The sequence below is a fragment of the Miscanthus floridulus genome, chromosome 4 (assembly GCF_019320115.1).
Source record: "Miscanthus floridulus cultivar M001 chromosome 4, ASM1932011v1, whole genome shotgun sequence".
NCBI lineage: Eukaryota > Viridiplantae > Streptophyta > Magnoliopsida > Poales > Poaceae > Miscanthus > Miscanthus floridulus.
Window position 1 is genome coordinate 11126767 of NC_089583.1, and position 22425 is coordinate 11149191.

The 22425-nt window shown below is 44.8% G+C and overlaps 1 protein-coding gene across 3 annotated transcripts; it reads left to right on the forward strand.

The window, feature by feature from the left end:
* The first annotated feature begins 883 nt into the window (after positions 1–883).
* On the forward strand, positions 884–22005 carry LOC136549409 (valine--tRNA ligase, chloroplastic/mitochondrial 2-like). Of its 3 annotated transcripts, none has more exons than XM_066540651.1 (27): positions 886–1182; positions 1284–1368; positions 2060–2186; positions 2991–3073; positions 3160–3258; positions 3658–3749; positions 9848–9901; positions 13242–13294; positions 13476–13543; positions 13802–13877; positions 14005–14088; positions 14693–14841; positions 15302–15419; positions 15507–15623; positions 15767–15987; positions 17481–17570; positions 17679–17790; positions 18532–18642; positions 18726–18863; positions 18960–19010; positions 19083–19195; positions 19984–20131; positions 20226–20330; positions 20422–20523; positions 21043–21115; positions 21194–21360; positions 21456–22005. In XM_066540651.1, the coding sequence occupies exons 1-27, from the start codon at positions 1029–1031 to the stop codon at positions 21576–21578; spliced, it is 2913 nt and encodes a 970-aa protein (XP_066396748.1). In that variant the 5' UTR covers positions 886–1028; the 3' UTR covers positions 21579–22005. The 3 variants fall into 3 exon arrangements, with proteins under 3 accessions (XP_066396751.1, XP_066396748.1, XP_066396750.1); XM_066540653.1 differs by having other exon boundaries at positions 887–1182; positions 2991–3074; positions 3164–3258; XM_066540654.1 differs by lacking the exons at positions 21043–21115; positions 21194–21360; positions 21456–22005 and having other exon boundaries at positions 884–1182; positions 20240–20330.
* The last annotated feature ends 420 nt before the right edge of the window (positions 22006–22425 follow it).

Sequence of the window (22425 nt, forward strand, 5' to 3'; positions counted from 1 at the left end):
CGGATCTGGACGGGGCGGCGGCACGCGTCAGGGCAGGACCGACCGAGGCGGCGGCGCTCGTCAGGGCGGCGGGGCCAGCGGGGAGGCGCGTCGGGCTGGGGCCTTGCCGGGTGCGGCCGCGCGGCGAAGGCTAACCGGCAATGGCGCGGGAGGCGGCGTAGAGGCAGCGCGCGGCGAGAGAATTGTCGGGTCAGTGACGGGAAAGACCGAAGGCGGACGGGGTGAAGACAGGGCGAGCGACGGTGCTGTAGCGAGATGGAGGGAGTGGGCCGAACAGTTGGGCTAACGAATGGGCCAGACGAAAAAAACCCAGACGAAAAAAGAGGCTGAAATTTTGCTTTTTTATTATTAGAGATAAAAAAAAACTCGATATAATTTACATGACAACACATGCCATAACGCTGTAGGAACTTAATGGCATAACCATCATTCTTAACCCACTAGCGTTGGTCTTGTCATCACCATTGCTGACGATGTCATGGCCTTTGATGTGGATGAAGCCATGGGTTAGGGATAATGAGTTGATGATTCTGACATGATATCACATTAGCTTGAAAGTGGAGGGAGAGAGTATGGAGATGGAATTAGAGAAAAGCTAAAGCATGGAGATGGAACATTAGAGACGAACATGTGAATTGGCCGGAGCTCATTTGGACCTAGATTAATGAAAATTTTAGAACCTTAAAAATAAAATTTTGAAAGTTCTACACTAAGAAATGTAACCGCTCCTACATTTTACTCTGTAATTTAAGGCCAAACAAAAGGCACGAAAACAAACAAAAAGCGTGTGCCTCCGTCTCCGCGGAGTCAAGAATACCCTTCGAGTCGCGGTAGCATTTTTGTTTGGTAACGGTATTCAACGTTCCCCGAGCGGGGAAGGAAAGCCACAAGACGGCCCAGCTCTGCCCCAGCACCTCCCGCCGTCCCGCGTTATCCCGAATCCAAACCCCTCCCTCCTGGCTCCCTCTCTCGACATCCGGTCCCCTCCTGCGCGCTCACTAGGGTTTATCTCCAGCGAGGCCGCGCCAATGGCGCTCGCGCGCCCGTCCTCCGCGCTCCTCTCCTGCTCCTCCTCCGCCTGCCTCCGCCGCCTCAACCCGCTCCTCCTCTCCGCCGCCGCCGCCGCCGCCTGCCGCCGCCCGTCGTGGGCCCCGCGCCGCGCCGCTCGCAGGTTCTGCGCAGGTAGCGGCTGCTGGCTCGTCTAGCTTGTTAGTAATTAATTCTGTGCCGAGAATGGCTCGTCAGCTAACTGGATTGCTTGGGTCTGCTCCGCTCCGTTGCAGCGATTGCCTCAGAGACGGATGTGTTCACCTCCCCGGAGGTCGCAAAGTCGTTCGACTTCGCCAACGAGGAGCGGATTTACAAGTGGTAAGTCCGCGTGCCTCTGAGCAATTTTTGCTCGCTCTTTCGTTTTTGGTTTCGTTTATGAGCACCCGTACAGATCCTCTCACCATGTTGTTTTAGCAGTTACCCTTCAATTTTGAAAGTGGATCAATGCGTACTTATATCGCTTGTTAGTGGTTTGGACAGACAATTTGGGTGCTCGCTTGTCCATTTCTTATTGTGGCCCCATGAGCTGTGGTAGAGAGGGAAGTTAGTAGGCATATGGATTTCATTGAAGTCCTCGTGTCGCAGTGCATTGCCACTTGTTCCCAGCTTTCAGCATAGAGGGCTAGAGACATTCGATTTTTTTTCATATTTGTGGATTGGCAATGCATCTTCTTAGTTAACCAGCATTGGTACACTGATAGCTAATAGCTTGCATGAGAGCATTATATTCTTGAACCTAATTTCTGCTGCACTGATGTTAGTTGGTGCTTTGGAGACATGTAGCTTAGGATAGCCAAAAAATTAATCAATATACTTTTGATGGAAGCATAACCTGTTTTTTCTTTAGAAGGAAAAGGAAATAGTATTTGAACATTGCTCCACAAACATTTATGATTTTGATGTTTGCTAGTTGCCTATACTTCTTCAGTCAAGTATGAGTTCATGGTGTAACACATTACAGTTGTTTATGTGCTTCAACAAACTTTCCTTATACATGATGTTCTATTAGGTGGGAATCTCAAGGATTCTTTAAGCCTAACTTTGACCGTGGAGGAGATCCATTTGTCATCCCGATGCCACCACCAAATGTTACCGGATCACTACATATGGGCCATGCTATGTTTGTCACCCTTGAGGTTGGATGATTAAATTCTAATGCTATTGTACTCATTCTGTTGACTAAATATAATCTGATTTGGCTTAACAATTCATCTTAAGACTAGCAACATATCACCTTATCAGCAGATCACTCATTTGTTACACCTTTGATATACTCCAGCTTTCGCTGTTTCTCCACTTTCCTTTAAGGTATAAACTATAAGGCTAACATATGAACCTACTGATGTTTTACCTTTGTTCCCTTTATTACCTCCTCTCACCTGTGTGTACTCACTAACTATTCTGATATTCCCCCTCATGCTTTCCAAGGTATTAAATAGGGGTAGCTTGGTCATTTTCTTCTTTCATACTCTTTATTTCATACCCCTCCTTAATTCTTGTGCCCACACCTTACTATTCTTGTAATTTCAAATGGGGGGATTCTACTAAGATGAGCATATATGCATGCTCATTTGGGGTGAATCTGTTGCTATCTTCAACTGCTCTGCAAACTGATTTCTTTCAATGGACTATGAAATGAGTTACAGATACTATATAATAAGAAAGTGAACACTAGTCAATATTAGCTTTATTAAGCGTTAGCGATTTATGAAGTCTGTTTAATGCTAATCTCTACAAGTGCTGTCAACTGTCATGTAATAGTCAACCTGTTTAAGTTCATTGATTTACTTTAGAATCCTATATAATCTGTGTATAAAAACATCCTTGTAGCATCATGTACTATGCAAACTGATAAACCTCAATTTTGCTTCCTTCCATTTTTGTTTGGCTCTATGCCATTTTTCTTACTAAAAGAATCTGCATTTCTTTAAGTGACTCAGGATATAATGGTTAGATATTTCCGAATGAAAGGAAGACCTGCACTCTGGATACCTGGCACTGATCATGCTGGGATTGCGACTCAGGTCTGTTGATCTTGTCGCATGTTTGATAGAAACTCAATTTGCGTTCAATGAATATTTTCCCTTTTAACCTTTTTGCATTTATGTTTCAGTTGGTTGTGGAAAAGATGCTGGCCGCTGAAGGTGTCAAGAGGACAGATATGACACGAGAGGAGTTCACCAAAAAAGTTTGGGAGTGGAAAGAGAAGTAAGTCTTTTTTCTTTTAATCTAGACCAATTTGTGACTTCTTTATTATGTGCAACATAAAACTACTGGCGCTGCTGATCTGGAGCAACCCTTACCTTCAATTACTTCTGGTTGTTTACTCATCTCTCTCTCTCTCTCTCTCTCTCTCTCTCTCTCTCTCTCTCTACCTCTCAAGTCACAAATTATGTTGGGTTTCTTAAAATAATACATAACATCAGGATTTCCAATTATTCCGTTTTAGATCAATTAACAGCTATTTTTAATTATTTTTAGACCAATTATTAGGATTGTTTCATTAGTTTCGTAAGAACTTTCATGGATAAGGGCTTTGACTCTTTTTAAAGATGGATTGTCTACAAAACCAATGTGTTCTCATTCTAAAAACTGTTTTCCTTTCAGATATGGGGGCACTATCACTAATCAGATTAGGCGACTGGGTGCATCTTGTGATTGGAGTCGTGAACGTTTCACTCTTGATGAACAATTGAGCCGTAAGTGTTGCTGGTGGTGCTGTTTGTATTTAGTTTCTCCATATTAATGTGTTATTAAGTTAGCTGAAAGCTACTAGCTTGTTTCCTGATTTAAAGGATTTCATATCTATAGTTGTTTGCTGCCTATCTTCTACTGAAATAAGAAATTATCATAGTGATGAGGCAACTGGTTGCATGATGCATCCATTGTGTTGTTGTGTTACTTGCATATAGTCAGGACCGTGATGGTGTGGGGTATTCCTTTACTCCCTACCATGCCTTTTCTTCTTTCTTTCATGAATGGGAATAAAGTACTTGTTGGCGAATTGGGGCTGCCAGAAGGCAGCTTGGCCAGCAGGCCGCTTGGATTGTATTGAATTGCAATAACAACTTAGATACAAAAGATGCTAACCACTGCATATATAAGCAAGTGGATGTACCTACTCCTTAGCATATTCTAACTGCATAAAGCAGATGCTATGATTCCTACTTGGTTACCAAGGCACCATGATCAACTTGGTTGCCAAGGAAATAGAAAAATTACATGACAGTGAATAGTAAATAGCTATAGTAGGTAACTGGAAAAACATGAACACTAGGCTAACTACTGACAATTCTCCCCTTTAGCCTTGTGGTCCTTGGAAGTGATGTGCTTGAGCCCAATTCTTCCCCTCATCTCTTCAAATTTTGATCTTCCAAGAGGCTTGGTTAGAATGTCAGCCAGCTGATCAGTGGTGGATATGTGATCAGCCCTGATACTTCCATCTTCCAAGCAGTTTCTGATGAAGTGATACTTGATTCTGATGTGCTTACTGCGCTCATGAAAGACTGGATTCTTAGCTAGAGCAAGTGCAGACTTGCTATCAACCTTCAGTTCGACCACTTCCACATTCCTTCCAAGGAGGTCTGCTAGCAGCCTGGATAGCCAAATAGCTTGTGTTGCAGCTGTGGTAGTGGCAATGTACTCAGCTTCACAACTAGATAGAGCCACCACCTTCTGCTTCACTGACTGCCAGCACACAAGATTGCTTCCTAGAAAGAACAGAGTGCCACTAGTGCTCTTGCTGGTGTCAATGTCCCTAGCCAAGTCACTGTCGCAGTACCCAACAAACCTTGCTCTCCCTGGAGCCTTAGTGTAGTGAAGGCCAAACTCCAGAGTACCAGCCACATATCTCAGGATGCGCTTGATGGCAGCTTGGTGCTCTGCAGTCGGCCTCTCCATGAATCGACTGACAAAGCCTACTGAGAAGGCTAAGTCAGGTCTTGTGTGGACCAAGTAGCGCAGGCTGCCCACCAATCTTCTGTATTGGGTAGGATCAACTTCTGCAGCCGTGCTCTGCCTGCTCAACCTCAGCCGCTCCTCCATTGGTGTATGGGCAGGGTTGCAGGCATCCATACCTCCTAGCTCAAGGATCCTCTTGGCATAATGGGTTTGCCTCAGAGTGATCCCAGCTGAATCTTGGTGTACTTCAACCCCCAGGTAGAAGGATAGGAGGCCGAGGTTGCTCATGTCGAAAATCTTCATCTGAGCCTTGAAACCTTCTATGGCTTGAGTGCTCGCACCGGTGATGATCAAGTCGTCAACATAGACGCCGATCAGCAGCAGCTCCTCCCCTGTTCCTCGCCTGTACATCGCAGCTTCATGGTCGCTTTGCTGGAAACCCATCTCCTTGAGGGTGGTGTCCAGCTTGGCGTTCCAAGCTCGCGGAGCCTGCCGTAGGCCATACAAAGCCGTGCGCAGACGGTACACCATCTTCTCCTTCCCGGCGACGGTGAAGCCAGGCGGCTGCTTCACGTACACCTCCTCCTTGAGGTCGCCGTTGAGGAAGGCTGATTTGACGTCCATGTGGTGGACGCGCCATCCTTCTTGGGCCGCCAGCGCGAGGAGGACTCGGACGGATTCCATGCGCACCACGGGAGCAAACGCGTCGTCGAAGTCGATCCCTTCCTGCTGGACGAAACCCCGCGCCACCAAGCGCGCCTTGTACTTGGTCACCACGCCCCGCTCGTCCTTCTTGAGCTTGTAGACCCACTTCAGAGTGATGGGCCGGTGACCGGGAGGAAGCTCCATAAGCTCCCACGTGCGGTTCTGCTCAACCGCCTTGATCTCCTGCTCCATGGCGGCCTGCCAGGCAGGATCGCCTTCAGCCTCCGCGAAGTTGGCCGGCTCGCCGGCGTGCGTGAGGTGAAGCTCGGCGAAGAGACGTGAAGCCGGTGGACGGTGTGGGCGCGTCCCCAACGATGTTGGGCATGGTACAGTACCGCAGCTGCTCGCCGTCGTAGGAAGCGTCAAGGCGATCGTCGCCGTCCTCGAGCGGTGACGCGAACTCAACTGGGTCCGCCTGCTCGGTCTCCGCTGCTGGTGAAGCAGAGGAGGCCGGTGGATCGTGCTCCCCTGGAGCTGGTGACGGCGTGCGCGGCGGAGCTCCGTCTGCGTCGACTCCCCAGAACTCGATGTCGAAGTCGCTGGAGGCGGAAGCAGACGTCCCGGCGGCTGAATTGGACCAATCCCAGCCGCGCCCTTCATCAAACACCACGTCGCGGCTCACCTTGACGCGTCCTGTCGCCGGATCGAGGACCCGGTAGGCCTTGGCGCCCTCGGCGTAGCTGATGAAGACCCCAGCCTTGCCGCGGTCGTCGAGCTTGCGCAGCTGCCCGAGCTCCCTTGTGTAGGCGACGTAGCCGAATGTACGCAGATAGCTCACCGCCGGCGCTCGTCCGTGCCAGGCCTCATAGGGGGTCTTGCCTTGCAAGCTTCTCGTCGGCGCGCGGTTGAGCAGATGCACCGCCGTCATCACCGCCTCCCCCCAGAATTTGGCCGGCATGGACCTCTGCTTCAGGAGCGTGCGTGCGGTCGTCACGACCGTCTGATTGCGCCGCTCCACCACACCGTTCTGCTGCGGTGAGTGTGGTGCAGAGTAGTGCCGCTTGACTCCTTCGGCGGCGAAGTACTGCGCCAGCTCGCCGACGGTGAACTCTCCTCCATTGTCGGTCCGCAGCACCTTGAGCTCACGGCCGGTCTCCTTCTCTGCTTCGGCCTTCACCCGCTTCACGGCATCCGCAGCAGCATCCTTGGTCGGCAGAAGCACCGCCCACATGAAGCGGGTGGCGTCGTTCACCATCAGCAAGAAGTAGCGGCGCCCTCCTGGCGTCGCCGGCGTCACCGGCCCGCACAAGTCGCCGTGGACGAGGTCCAGGGGCGCCTGCGCGCGGTACTGCGCCTGCTGCGGAAACGGCTTGCGGCGGAGCTTGGTGGTGACGCAGGTGTCGCAGACTTGCTCCGCATGCTTGATCACCGGCATCCCCCTCACCATCTCCTGCTTGCCGAGCTGGTGTAGCGCCTCGAAGCTGAGATGCCCGTAGCGCTCATGCCACCTCCATGACTCGTCCTCCTTCCTGGCGGCAAGACACACCGGCTACGCGGCCTCCAAGTGCAGGATGTACAGCCGACTGGTCCCGTGATGTACCTTGGCGAGAAGACGACCACGCCGGTCCCAGATTCGGAGCACTCCATGTTCAATCTCCACTCTGGAGCCTCCTTCGTCGAGCTGCCCCAAACTCATGATCGAGTTCTGGAGCGCTGGGATGTAGAAGACGCCATGGAGGACGCTGCTGCTCCCCGTTCTTGGCCTGGAAGACGATGGAGCCGGTCCCCTTGATCTCCACTCGAGACGAGTAGCCGAAACGCACCGTGCCGCGCTGTCGTGGTGTCGAGCTCGGACGAAGAGCTCCCGGCGGCCGGTCATGTGATGCGTGGCCCCGCTGTCGAGGTACCAGCCGTCGAGCGCCTCCTCGTTGGCGCTGGTGTTGAGGAAGACACGCGCACGCGGCTCGTTGATGTCGAGGGAGGCCGTGGCCTTGGAGCAGACGGACTTTCGGTCTTCTCGTCGAGCTCGAGGAAGTCCGTGGGCGAGGAACAGAGCACCATCATCGTCCTCCGCCTCTGCGACGTGCGCAGCACCTGCCACGCCCACCACCGCGCCGTCCACCTCGATCACCTCCAACGCGGTTGCCTCCTCCGCGTTGGTTGCCACCGCAGCCGCCACGGTCACCACCACCACGGCGCGGCTGGCGGCAGTCGCGCGCCCAGTGGCCGCGATCACCACAGTTGAGGCAGGTGTCTTCGTCCGCCCCGCGATCGTCGCCACCGCCTCTGTCTCCTCCGCCGCGATTGCCCTTCCCGCGCTGCTTCTTGCCGCCGCGTGGACGGTGTCGCGGTTCCTTGCCTGACGCGGAAGCGGCAGCCACCTCCTTCTCCTTGGCACGCCACTGCTCCCTTGTCAGCAGCAGACCACCGATGGCGGCCGGTTCCGCGGCCAGCGCCTCCATGTCGTCCACCGTCTTCAAACGCCCAGACACCTCCTCGATGGTGAGGTCCTGGAAGTCGAGAAGCGTCTCGATGGCGATCCGGAGCTGGGCGTACTTCGGCGGCACGGCGTGCAGGAGCCTCTCCACCGCGCGCTCTTCATCGATGTCGTTGTCGCCGTGGAGAAGAAGCTGCTGCTTCAGGGCCATCAAGCGAAGGGTGAAGTCCTCGATCTGCTCACCCGGACGGAAGGCGAGCTTCTCCCAGTCGCTGCGGAGTCGCTAGAGCGTGGCGCGGCGCACCAGATCGACGCCGATCCGCGCGGCGGCTATGGAGTCCCAGGCCTCCTTGGCCGATCCCTTCTCGGACAGCGGCATCTGCATCTCCTGCGGCACGGCGGCGATGATCGCCTCCACCGTGCGCCTGTCCTCATGGTACGGCAGGTCCTGGTACTCGATCGCGTCCCAGAGTTGCCGCGCCTGGAGCTTCAGCTTCATGATCGAGGCCCACTCATGGTAATTGGACTTGGTGAGCATCGGCCAGGTGGAGCTCGAGCCAGAATCCTTGTACACGGTCTGGATCACCGGCGAGCGGCCCCTGGCCCGTCCGCGGCGGCGATCCTGATCCCGATCGGGCGACCGCGTCTGCCTGCGCTCGCGCTCCGGGCTCCTCCGCGGAGGCGGGCGGCGATCGCGCGGCGGATCCTCCTCCACCAACTCTCGACGCAGAGCCGTGGCCGTGGCGGCCGCGTTCCGAGCTGCTGCTGCTGCGGCCTGCTGCGCCTGCGCGGCTGCGGCCTCTGCCGCGGCCAGACGCTGCGCACGCTGCTCGGCGGCGGTGGCGGCTGCTGCTCTCTCTGCGGAGGTGACCATGCCTCTCCCTTTCTCTCAACCCCGGGCTCTGATGCCAATTGTTGGCGAATTGGGGCTGCCAGAAGGCAGCTTGGCCAGCATGCCGCTTGGATTGTATTGAATTGCAATAACAACTTAGATACAAAAGATGCTAACCACTGCATATATAAGCAAGTGGTGTACCTACTCCTTAGCATATTCTAACTGCATAAAGCAGATGCTATGATTCCTACTTGGTTACCAAGGCACCATGATCAACTTGGTTGCCAAGGAAACAGAAAAATTACATGACAATGAATAGTAAATAGCTATAGTAGGTAACTGGAAAAACATGAACACTAGGCTAACTACTGACAGTACTATGACCTTCTTTTCTATCATCTAGATCTGAAGTTTCCTTGTGTGATTATGGACATTGGGCACTGGTAGACTTTCGCAGTGTTCTAAAAGAAGCTTTACTATGTTATACACAAGGAACAAGTGTTTCCGCATGTAACTGTTTGATTGCTATTCAGGCTGCATAGTGGGGCTGGTTAGGCTGTATAATCAGTTAATCATTACCAAGTGGATGACCAAATGAATGTTGATCATCGATTTGTTGGACCTTGCTTTGACCTAGATTTTGCAGAAGAAGCATTGAAAGGCTTTATTGTCATTGTATGATTTAAAGACTACAGTGTTGGTAGGTTGAGTGTTGGACCAAAAGAGTTAGGGATCCTTTGACATACTTAGGTTTTCCTGGATTTGTTGTGTTTACTCCTTTCTGTGGGGTTCTGTTAATCTAGGGGTCTGTTTCCTTTTCCTCGCATTTTTTTTCGCCCTTAGGGACAGTGCACAGGACTGTCCTATCTATTAGTACAATGATACACAGCTCTTATACATATTTGAAAAAAAGCTGAGTGTTGGTGAGATGGTTATCTGTAGTTCTGTACAATTAATGCATTGGTGGTTCTATTTTGCAGGTGCAGTTGTTGAAGCATTCGTTAGACTCCATGATAAAGGGCTTATATATCAAGGTAGAATAATTTATTATAGCTGTCCTACTACAAAAGAGTGTGTGTGTGTGTGTGTGTGTGTGTGTGTGTGTGTGTGCATGATCTTGAGCAGATATTTGTGTTGACTGTAGTATACTTTTTTTTTCAATTACTATATTTTCCTCTTTTTTGAAAACTTAAGTATTTTCATTACTTATAATACTTAAATAAAGCACATTACAAGTGCTTGGGGCAACACATTATCCATTGAATGTTTTCCTGTGCCCTTTGCACCTTACATTGATAATGCACTAGTGTATCACAGGATTACAGACAAGGACTTGGAATGGTTTGCTTGTCTTGCCTGCTTAGCGAGTTTATCAGTGACGTTGTTTGTTTCCCTCCTAATATTGATGACTGAGTGTTGCATCTCTAGAGTGATTCCTGCAAATTTCAGCAAGGATTTGTCATGAAGACCAATGTCCCTGGTTGTGGCGCAAAGACTTATGTTGAGTAACTGCAGCCACCACCTCATTGTCAGCGAGGAATTTGATCATCTGGTAGGCTCAGTGCAGCAGCCAACTTGGCTCCCAATAACAGTGTCTGGGCTTCTGCCTCCAATGGACACAAGCCATGTGGGATGCACTAAATAGGCTATGCACAGTGAAGTGAGAGTAATATGCCAATTCTAGTTTGAGTTGATGAGGAATCTGCTGTACAGCTACAGAAGCATCACAAAACATTGTTGGCCAATGATGTACCGTAAAGGAGCATTCTGAAGATCATATCTTGTAGATTTTTTTTTCATATTTCAACTACTATTTTTCCTTTTTTTTTCGAAAAGTTAAGGATTTTAATTACTTAATAGACAAAGCACAGAGATGAGGCACAAGATTCCACTTAGTGCTTGTTTGACTGCACTTCAATCCACCCCAATCCACGTGGGTTGGAATGGATTGGAGTGCAGCCAAACAAGCCGTTGCTTTTTTTTTTTCCTTATGTTCTTCTGTTCAACCAAGCTGTTCAACCATATTTTTCGATCGAACAAGATGCCTGATGAGTGGAGGAGAAGTATATTGGTACCGATCTACAAGAATAAAGGGGATATTCAAAGTTGTACAAATTACCGGGGAATTAAGTTGATGAGCCATACTATGAAGCTATGGGAAAGAGTTATCGAGCATCGCTTGAGAGCAATAACGCGGGTCTCTATGAACCAATTTGGTTTCATGCCCGGAAGGTCAACCATGGAAGCCATTTTCTTAATAAGACAAGTTATGGAGCGGTATAGGGAGAAGAAGAAGGACCTACACATGGTTTTTATTGACTTGGAGAAGGCTTATGATAAAATACCAAGGAATGTTATGTGGTGGACTTTGGACAAACATAAAGTCCCAACGAAGTACGTCGGGCTCATTAAGGACATGTACAACAATGTTGTGACTAGAGTTCGAACAAGTGATGGAGACACGGATGACTTCCCGATTAGGATAGGACTACATCAAGGGTCAGCTTTGAGCCCTTATTTGTTTGCTTTAGTGATGGATGAGGTCACAAGGGACATACAAGGGGACATCCCTTGGTGTATGCTTTTCGCGGACGATGTAGTGCTAGTTGATGAAAGCCGGACATGAGTGAATCAGAAACTGGAGTTATGGCGGGAGACTTTGGAGTCCAAAGGTTTTAGACTTAGTAGAACTAAAACTGAGTATATGAGATGTGACTTCGGCACTACTACTCGGGAGGAGGAAGATGTTAGTTTGGAAGGTCAAGTAGTGCCTAGGAAGGATACCTTTCGATATTTAGGATCAATGTTACAGAGGGACGGGGATATTGATGAAGATGTTAGCCATAGAATCAAAGCAGGGTGGATGAAGTGGCGGCAAGCGTCTGGTGTCCTATGTGACAAAAGGGTACCACAGAAGCTAAAAGGCAAGTTTTATAGGACGGCGATTAGACCTGCTATGTTGTATGGTGCAGAATGTTGGCCTACGAAAAGACGACATATTCAACAGCTAAGTGTCGCGGAAATGCGTATGTTGCGTTGGATTTGCGGTCATACAAGAAGGGATCGAGTTCGGAACGATGATATACGTGAGAGATTAGGGGTAGCGCCAATTGAAGAAAAGCTTGTCCAACACCGATTGAGATGGTTTGGACATGTGCAACGGAGACCTCCAGATGCACTGGTGCGTAGTGGAATCCTAAGTCAGGATAGTAACGTGAAGAGAGGCAGAGGAAGACCGAAGTTGACTTGGGTAGAGGCAATAAAAGGAGACTTGAAAGGATGGAATATACCCAAAGACTTAGCCTTAGATAGGAGTGCTTGGAAGATAGCTATTCACGTGCCTGAACCTTGATTGTTTCTGTTGGGTTTCAACTCTAGCCTACCCCAACTTGTTTGGGACTTAAAGGCTTTGTTGTTGTTGTTGTTGTTGTTATGTTCTTCTGTTGTACTACTGTCAGGGTGTTTGAGGGCGTGCAACAAGGAGATTAGTTTGATTATTTGGATTAGGCTTGTTAAGAGATTAGATTAAGTTAGGGATAAGGTCAGTTAGAGATAGGGTTGAGTCTGTTAGCATCTTGTACTATGCCTGGCTATAAATATGGCCAACACATCTCTTATTGAATCAAGCTAGGATTAAGAAGGAAAAGCTGTCTTCTTGCTTGGCCATGTGCAGAGACCCCCGGCTAGCCTCTTCTCTGCCCTTAATCCCAGCCCCCACTATAACTACATTATTTCCTCAGTCATTATTTCTTCTTGTCTATATTGACATGCTCTGTACTAGAGAGCATAAATATTCTTCTATTTCTCGTGTTCAGAAGAAGGAGGAGCTACATCCAGATTCCCTGAAATTTGCATCCTAAAATGATTTGTTACTGCATATCACTAGCATTGGTGCTTTTTACAGAAAGTGGCTTATGTGTCATGTGTGAGGTCTTACAGCTATTTTGAACTTTACAGCATCCATATCCAGTCTAAACATTGTCACATGATGGTCATATTTGTTGACTGAAAGTTCAGAGCAACTATCTCCACCAAATGGAAACTCAATGGAAAGAAGGAACCATTTGTTCCTTGCAACGTAATAAACATGCATTAATCTGATAAAAGACATGCTATTGGCAGTTTGTACTGTACCTGCATTATCTTAAGTGTCACCTGTGGTCCCTGATTTTATGCTTGGGTGTCATGTTGAGGATGGTCATGCTTAGTATTTCTATTCTTCTTTTGGCAAGCAGGGCTCTTGTTGGATAGAAATTTGGGAATGCTTATTCTTTTGATTTGAATCATGTGATTTTATCTTGAGCGGTGCACTAGTTTTACCTTAATCACTTATATAAATATTGATTAATATATATATGTTTTTTTCATTCACAGGATCTTATTTGGTCAACTGGTCTCCTAACCTGCAAACTGCAGTATCTGATTTAGTATGTGAAAATGTTTGCCTTCTTTTCAATTAGTTAAACATATACCTGTGATATTTAGCGCAAACTCAAACAAAAGGAAATTCGATAACAGTACACAGAAGGCTGCAAAGCCTCAGCACATCATCATGGTTCTGCATGTGGAAACTCAAGATTTGATTCTGACATGGTTTTTTCTAATCAGGAAGTAGAATACTCTGAAGAACCTGGAAATTTGTACTTCATCAAGTACCGTGTTGCTGGTGGAACCAGGTACTTTTCACTATACCGTCTATATTGCATTGAGACATTTCATTATTTGATTGTCAATGGACATTTCATTATTGAGTTCGTTTGCCACCAGATTCTTGTTTCAATCATGTAATATTCAAATTTTAATTTTCTGGATAATGACTCTGCATGTTGTACAATTAACCTTTTATATCTTGTAATATGAGAAATCAAGCGACATTATTGACACTGTATATTGATGAAAATTGCTTACAAATATTTCGTTTATACTTGGCGCAGGGATGATTTTATGACTATTGCGACCACAAGACCAGAAACTCTATTTGGTGATGTTGCAATTGCTGTTAACCCAGAGGTATGAGTTCTCCAGTGTTGTGCAGTAACGTTTTCTTACATTCTGTTATAACTATGTCAAGTTATTTATTTCTCAAACAGCTAGTTTAGTAGAAATCTTACCTCTAGTATGTCAATTGGCAATACAGGATAAACGTTATGCCCAATATGTTGGCAAATTGGCTATTGTACCGTTGACATGTGGGAGACATGTCCCTATTATTGCTGACCGGGTAAGCACGAAACTGAATGTCCTTTATGTTTGAAGCAATTTCACAAAGGGCATCGCAACATGAATCAAATATAGCAACACAAGATGCCAAAAACAACTCATTAACATGGTTCCATTGTTCTCTTATTTTATGCATTGCTGTTATTTGAAGTCAAGAAAGTGCTACTGGTGGTTTCTACTTCACTGGTTCTGTAGCTAAGTTTTGACTTATGCTGAAATGCTGAATTGCTGATCATTCCATTCCTAGTTTGGATGAAGTCTGCAACTCTGCATGAAGTCTTTGCCTCTTTGTTTGGTCTGCTCGTTTGCATGCTTTATATAAATGCTTCATCCTTATATGTTCTTGTTTAGTAATCTGCATGCTTTGTATAGTTCATGGCTTCATGCTTACTATCATCTGTGTTGGAGTTCTGAATGCCCAATTCCAATGTTATGTTGGGAAATCCAGTCAAATAGATCTAGAGATAGAAAAGAGTGCTTAATGGAGGTACTGTGGCCTTCCTCGGGTATTAAGAGATAAATAATTTCTTTAGAAGTGCCCTTTCTTGTCTTCTATGAGTTGCATGATTCCTGTTAAATGTAACTACTGATTCTATGATTTACAGTATGTTGATCCAGAATTTGGGACTGGGGTGCTGAAGATTAGCCCTGGACATGATCATAATGATTATCATATTGCTCGAAAGCTTGGGCTGCCAATTCTTAATGTTATGAACAAAGATGGTACGCTAAATGATGTTGCTGGAATATACAGGTATGTATTAATCTCTCTCCAAACTCAGGTGAACAGAACTATAGTTCTCTTATCTGTGATTTTTTTTGTTAGTTCGCGATTTTTCTGTGCAATTTCCTCTTTATATTCATGCCGCGTCATTTACAAAGACACTGAATTTTGGCTACTTATAGACCCATATATGTTTTTTTTGAAGACCATATATGCTTCTCTGTCATATAGTTTTAATACACCTTCAATTTAATGGCACTGAAACAACTAAATAAGGACCTGCTTAACATAACCTACAGGACTTTGTATTCTAGAAAGTTTGAGAGAGTGAGGCACCCTATTTGTGGCTTTGACCTTTTGTACAAAAGCTGTAATTAGTTCATTCTGATGCATGTGGAAAAGGAAGTGCTATATTTTTGCAGAAATCCTTTCTATGGATTTGTGTGCCACATGTTTCTGGTACTAACTTTCTTTCTTCTCCTTTTTTCAGTGGTATGGATCGATTTGAGGCCCGAGAAAAGTTGTGGTCTGACCTTGTTGAGACTAACTTGGCAGTAAAGAAAGAACCTTATACACTTCGAGTCCCTAGGTCTCAACGGGGTGGTGAAGTGTGATCCCTTTCCTGTTCTTAGTGATATTTTTTGTTGTTGATATTTTCCATAGGGTTTGATGGACCTACTTCTGTTTGATCCTAGGTAATTGAGCCTTTGATTAGTAAGCAATGGTTTGTTACGATGGAGCCATTGGCTGAAAAGGCTCTCCATGCTGTTGAAAATGGGCAATTAACCATTCTTCCGGAGAGATTTGAGAAGGTACTGCATGAATGCACTTTACTCTTTAGAGAGAGGGAGAGGGTTATCTGCTTGTATGATTGTGAACTTGCAAAATCAGGGCTGTTGAATGTATTTTTACAGAAACTATTGCCCTTTGCTTTTTTGGTGTGCTTCTTCTGCAGATATATAATCATTGGCTAACAAACATAAAGGATTGGTGTATAAGTAGACAATTGTGGTGGGGTCATCGTATACCAGTTTGGTATATGGTTGGAAAGAAATGTGAAGAAGACTATATTGTTGCTAGAACCGAAGAGGAGGCACTTGCAAAAGCTCAGGAAAAATATGGAAAATCAGTTGAAATATATCAAGACCCTGATGTTCTTGATACTTGGTTCTCAAGGTCTGTCTTCCTCTGCGAAATTTGTGGTCCCAATTATTTTTCTGTGTTATGTATTGGTTTATTGCCTGATTACATTTTTTATTTGTATTTTTTTGGTTGGTTGGTTGGGGGGGGGGGGGGGGGGGGGGGGGTGCAAGAATTTTTACTTTGATTGGGAAAGTTGTTTGAATTCACTAAATAAAACTAGAAGTTCTATTTTTGGGACTAAGCATCAGCTTTATAAACACGTTTCTTGTAAATGTTTAAAGATTTGTTTTGGGTTTTCCTTGAATAACAGTAAATGTTTCATGACCTGCATATTTTGAACTACTTGCACTGTGGAGTACACCTTTTCTCCTTTCTCTGCAGTATGTAAATGATCGACATGGAGCTTATCTGTATGATTACTGATCTAAAAGGTGGGAGCCTCACCTGCAAGATGCTAAGTTCGTTTAGCCCTGCCTTGTATCAGGGCTGTCAACAAACCAAGCTCGATTGAGCCCAGGGTCGCAGGGTCGAGCTCATCACACTATGTAGTCAAGCTCGAGCACGCCCGTAGTGGCTGAGCTTATAGTCCAGCTTGAGCTCGGCTTGAACAAAGGTCAAGCTCGGTTCACTGAAGCTGCGCAGAAGAGGAGTGAGGAGTTCTCAAAGGAATCATTAGAGCTTGAAAAAGACAACAATCAAAATTCAAGATCTGCTCCAATGTACAAATCGAGAAGAAAGGAGCAAGAGGAAAAGAAAATAGTCATGAGTCATGATGATTCTAGGGAGTGTGCATGGCAGTCTGGTACATCGTCGGCAAAGGGGGAGATGACAAAGGTAACTGTCAGACAAGGAGTGGAGGAGATGAAGGGGAAGATTTGGTGCTTCCTCGCCACTCAGGCCTCGGTTGTGATGAGGTCAACATGGGGAGTGGCATCGCAAGGTTCTCTCAGACTCTTGGGATGATGGAATTTGTTGGTTTGCTTGGGTTGTAGTTGGTCCTTGGGCCAAAAGACTCTTCGGTGCATGGAAACAAGATAGGCAGGGAACAGACTAGCCAGAGAAAATGCAGGCACAAGCCTAATCGAGCTACTCATTAAAAGCTTGTCAGCCTGGTAGAAGATCGAGGTTAGCTCATTTCTTAGTTGACCTGAGCTCGAAATGAGCATTTGACGAGTCGAGTTCGAGTAGCTTGTGAGCCTCGAGCTTCTTTGACAGCCCTACTTTGTAGGTTGGTACTGGCCTTGCACCTATCCCTTTTTAGAAATACTTCTTACATGAAGTACTAAAGTTCAATGTTCTTAGATTCTCTGTGCCTTTGTGGCCTGCTCCTTTTGCTGGCCACTTGAACACTGCGTTTTGCCCCCTTTTCTCTGATCTTTTGCTTTTGCTTGTATTTTGGTGGTTCACCTGCCCCTTCTTTTCTGTTGAAATATAATTCCATAGTTGGCTCCATGCCGATTTTTTTACCTGACAAAATAAAAACTACTATAGTTTCTGTTATTTCAATAGTTGCTATTGTCCTGCAGTGCTCTGTGGCCTTTCAGCACGCTTGGTTGGCCTGATCTTTCCAAGGAGGATTATAAGCATTTTTATCCTTCAACTGTTCTGGAGACAGGGTATATTAGTTTTGGCAACAGTTTGATTTACCTTTTCTTCTTTCAGTGGGTTAATACTTGTGCCAAGTTTCTGTTCTTTACATTGATGCCTAACTCTTTCCTTCACAGCCATGACATTTTGTTCTTCTGGGTTGCACGAATGGTCATGATGGGAATTGAGTTTACAGGATCAGTACCATTTTCTTATGTCTATCTTCATGGTCTTATCCGGGACGCTGAGGTGAGATGAGGCACAATGAATGTTTTGTTGTTTTCAGGGACCAATAATCAAGGCTAACCTTTTCTTGTGGTGCAAAAGCAACATGATCAAACTTCTAAATCAGTAAGATTATTAAAAAGGCATAGGTATTTTTTGGAACCATCTTAGTGACATGTTTGATTTGAGGAATGGAGTGGTCCATTGTCTTCTCACTCACTTTTTTGTTTAGTTTGTAGAACGGAATGGATTGATCCACCACCACCTCACCTATCGCAAGCTAATAATTAGTATAACCACAAGGAATGGAGTCATTCCACCAAATTTCATGGGATGAACTCATGATACACCACCTCATGTAGGATGGGTGGTTCCTCAAACTAAATGACCCCTAAATGATATCATTACCCTATTACTAGGATCTACTATTTGCTGCGACCATTGCCTGTTTGCCACATGCTGCCCACCTCTTAGGATCCATCGAAAGGGTACAACTTTACAAGGGATGCATTTTTGTGTGGGCCTCATATTTTTTCTACTTGTAGGCTGTAGATGCTCCATAGCAGCTGGTCACTTGTTATATCTTCATCACAGATTTCAGGTCGTAAAGCAAAAAATCTTTTACATGTTGGGGCAGAAATTCTCATTATCTAATTTATCCTGATGAACATGTTAGATCAATTGGGTAGGCCCTTGTGAAATCTGTTTGATATGGTCCTAGCTTTAACATTCATCTGAGATGCTAAATTACAATGTGCTTCCCAGGGTCGAAAAATGTCGAAGACATTGGGGAATGTCATTGATCCCCTAGATACCATCAAAGATTACGGGACAGATGCTTTGAGATTTACACTATCTTTGGGCACTGCAGGCCAGGTTTGTTTTGCATACAGTATTTCTTATTTTGTTATTTGTTGCGCAATTAAATGTCTGTTGTTAATACACCTTTTTTACTTCAGGACCTCAATCTCTCTACAGAAAGGTTGACATCAAATAAGGCTTTCACAAACAAGCTGTGGAACGCAGGCAAATTTTTGTTGCAGAATTTGCCTGATAAAAGTGATGTCTCCGCATGGGATGTCTTGTTAACAAATAAGGTTGCTCACTGAACTTCAAATTGCACATGATACATTCACTAAATTTGTGTTTTAGGTTTTAAACTGTTGCTAATACATTTGCATCTCTTTGTCCAGTTCGACTCAGAAGCATCACTCCAGAAATTGCCATTGCCAGAATGCTGGGTGGTAAGTCCGTTAATATGTTATATTATTTGGTCTTGTGTAATTTGTTGATGACAAGAATAAACTATAATCCAGGTTACAGGACTACATGAACTCATTGATAAGGTCAGCAGAAGCTATGACAAGTTTTTCTTTGGAGATGCTGCTAGAGAAATATATGATTTCTTCTGGGGGGATTTTGCTGATTGGTAAGATTATGGAAAACCCTATAATGAACTAGATTTCTTAGAACCATTCGATATTCATGGCTTGATCTAATAGTGTAGTACTTTTAGCTCATTGACAATGATGAGGATAGAGGGATCTGGGAAAAAGAACGTCACTTCCCTGTAAAAAAGGGAGCTTCATATTATTTCCATTGGTGTACATTTCTTATTACATGGACATGCTCCAACAAGTTTTCTGGTTCCATCGGTGCCTATTGATGAGAACTATCAAATTGTAAGTCGTACAAGTTTTGTCCTAAGTCAAACTTGTCTAACTTTGACCAAGTTTATAGAAAAATGCATGAACGTATACAATATTCAAATAAATGCACTATCAAAATATGTTTCATGGTGTATCTAATGAATCTTGTTTGGCAATGATGAGGATAGAGGGAACTAAATTTTGCTAACTTTCGTCTGCATTGCACGGTAGAAACCAGGAGCTGATAGTAATCCATGTACTAAACCTTATATGTGGTTTGATACAAGGGCCTCTGCCCATCTCTGGATTCCCTTTTCCTAGTTATTAACATCATAGTCTTGGTTATTTTTGTGCATGTAGAATCCTTTCAGTGCTTTGTGCATCTCATGTTGCTGCTCTTTAGGAATGAACAGAAAGGTTTAGCTTTTGACTAGAATAACATAAGATCTACCATGCCACTGTTCTTGAATTGTTGTTTTCTTTGATAAATCTTGGATTTCAACTACAACCAAGGGAATTAAGCTTCATTTTTTGTATACTAAGAATTCATCAATTAATTGCCATTCAGGTATATTGAAGCTAGCAAAACACGGCTTTACCACTCAAGTGACAAGTTCGCTGCTGCTACAGCCCAGGGCGTTCTGGTGTATGTGTTTGAAAACATACTGAAGTTATTGCATCCCTTCATGCCATTCGTCACTGAAGAATTATGGCAGGTATCGGCACATAACTGTTGATTATTACTTCAATAAATCTATCACGCCCCTCATCAGCATCATCAGTAGAATATTATTATTGTTCTTATTTCAGGCATTTCCATACAGAAAACAAGCACTTATGGTTACTCCCTGGCCTACCACTGGCCTTCCTAAGGATTTGAGGTCCATCAAAAGGTTCCAGAATTTGCAATCATTGGTAAAACTTTGCACTTGAGTTTTACAATCTCACTTTGAGAGATGCTACAGTTCATGGTAGCCATTTTATTTGACTGCCAATATGATGACAGATAAGAGGAATCAGAAATGTTCGAGCAGAATATTCTGTTGAGCCAGCTAAACGGATATCAGCTTCTGTTGTTGCTACTGCAGATGTCCTGGAATATGTATCGGTAAGTTTGCATGTCCATTTTGCTTGACAGTTAATTGCATGATCTTTTTGATGGTGTGTTTTTTCAAGGAGTTTGAAGCAGATGGTGTGTTTTTTCAAGGAGTTTGAAGCAGACGTATATTTTGATAGCAGGAGCAATGAATATTTTTTTTTTATATACATCAATACCCAAATCAATGTTGCTACAGAAAAAAATCCGTTTAGTTCTAAGTTTGGACAAGCTCACGCTTTTGTCAGCTTCCCTGCATCTCGATAGTGTGGAAACCCTTCAAAGATGCAACTCCCTCCGTCCAGAAAAGGATGCAATAGCATAGTACCGAGTCAAACTATTTTAACTTTGACCAAGTTTATACAAAAATATCAATATTTGTCCAATAAGTGTCACTAGGTTCAACACAGAATGTATTTTCACAGTATACCTATTTTGTGTCATATACCTCTAGTCTCACGAAAAAACCTTTAATCATTCTTTTTAATGTTCCCTTCTTTTTCATAACAACTTGGAATTTTATGCCTGCAGAAGGAGAAGCAGGTCCTAGCTTTACTTTCAAAGCTTGACGTTCAGAATGTAAATTTTACTGAATCAGCACCAGGTGCGTCCTTTGTGTGTGTTCAGACGTATCCTTTCTTTCTGCAGTTTGCCAACAACTATCTGTATCCTAAATTGGCAGGTGATGCAAACCAGTCGGTTCACATTGTTGCGGATGAGGGTTTGGAGGCCTATCTTCCTTTGGCTGATATGGTTGATGTGTCTGAAGAGGTTAAGCGGCTCTCCAAGCGCCTCTCTAAGATGCAATTGGAGTATGATGCTCTTGTAGCCCGCCTCAATTCCCCCAGTGTATGTGCCTAATTCTGCTTGGTTCACTGAGATATTTATACGGTTCAAGGTACATCTTTCCCCTTTTAATGATGTATACTTCTTTTGTGGTCCAGTTTGTAGAAAAGGCTCCTGAAGATATTGTTCGTGGTGTTCGTGAAAAAGCGTCCGAGGCAGACGAGAAGATCTCTCTAACTAAGAATCGTCTTGCTTTTCTGCAATCAACCATTTCCACTTAAATACAGTGATCCACGGGGATGCTATCGTGTTGCCATTTTGATTGATGATGGAACTCAGGACAAAACTGATTGTTGGATAGTTTCTGGTTAAAAGGATCTCATAGATTGACTTCCTCAAAAAGGACGTGCATAGATTGCCATTGCCAAGTGCCAACGAAGTTCTGTCGTGTCCAGCAGCAACATGCATTGGCAAGGCGTATATTTCTGACTTAGCCTTTTCGGAATGCCCTTATAGTTAGATAATTTTTGCCTGGCTATAACATTTTTTTATGTTTGATTCTGAATTTTTTTCTCCACCTTGCATATATTAATCCACATTGTTTTTGTCAAAATTGTACGGGTACATATTATATTATGATCCCTTCAAGATCGTTTTGTAAGATGGATGCACATTTATTATTGATAGATATGATTATATATTTTGTAAGATGAGTGCCCGTTTATATTATGATTATTAATAATAATAATATGACTGTTATTTCAGGCATTAGTCTGTTTCTACTGATGCCATTGCTGTGCGGCAGTGAGTTTGACCCGTTGTGCTTATGCCCGTCTTTTTTGCTCAAGTGGCAACAAAGTTTGTATTCTCTTATGAGTCAGTACTTTTTCAGCGAAGAAACAGTGTTATTCTTAGGCATTCATTTTTTATGCCCGTCTTTTTTGCTCAAGTGGCAACAAAGTTTGTATTGTCTTATGAGTCAGTACTTTTTTAGCGAAGAAATAGTGTTATTCTCTCAATACTTTTTAGTTTATCTTTTCAACAAAGCGAACAGGTATCTATGCAGAAGAATCCATGACGTACGAAAAAGAATCCAAGACGTACGGCAAACAAGGGTATCTGGTTCAT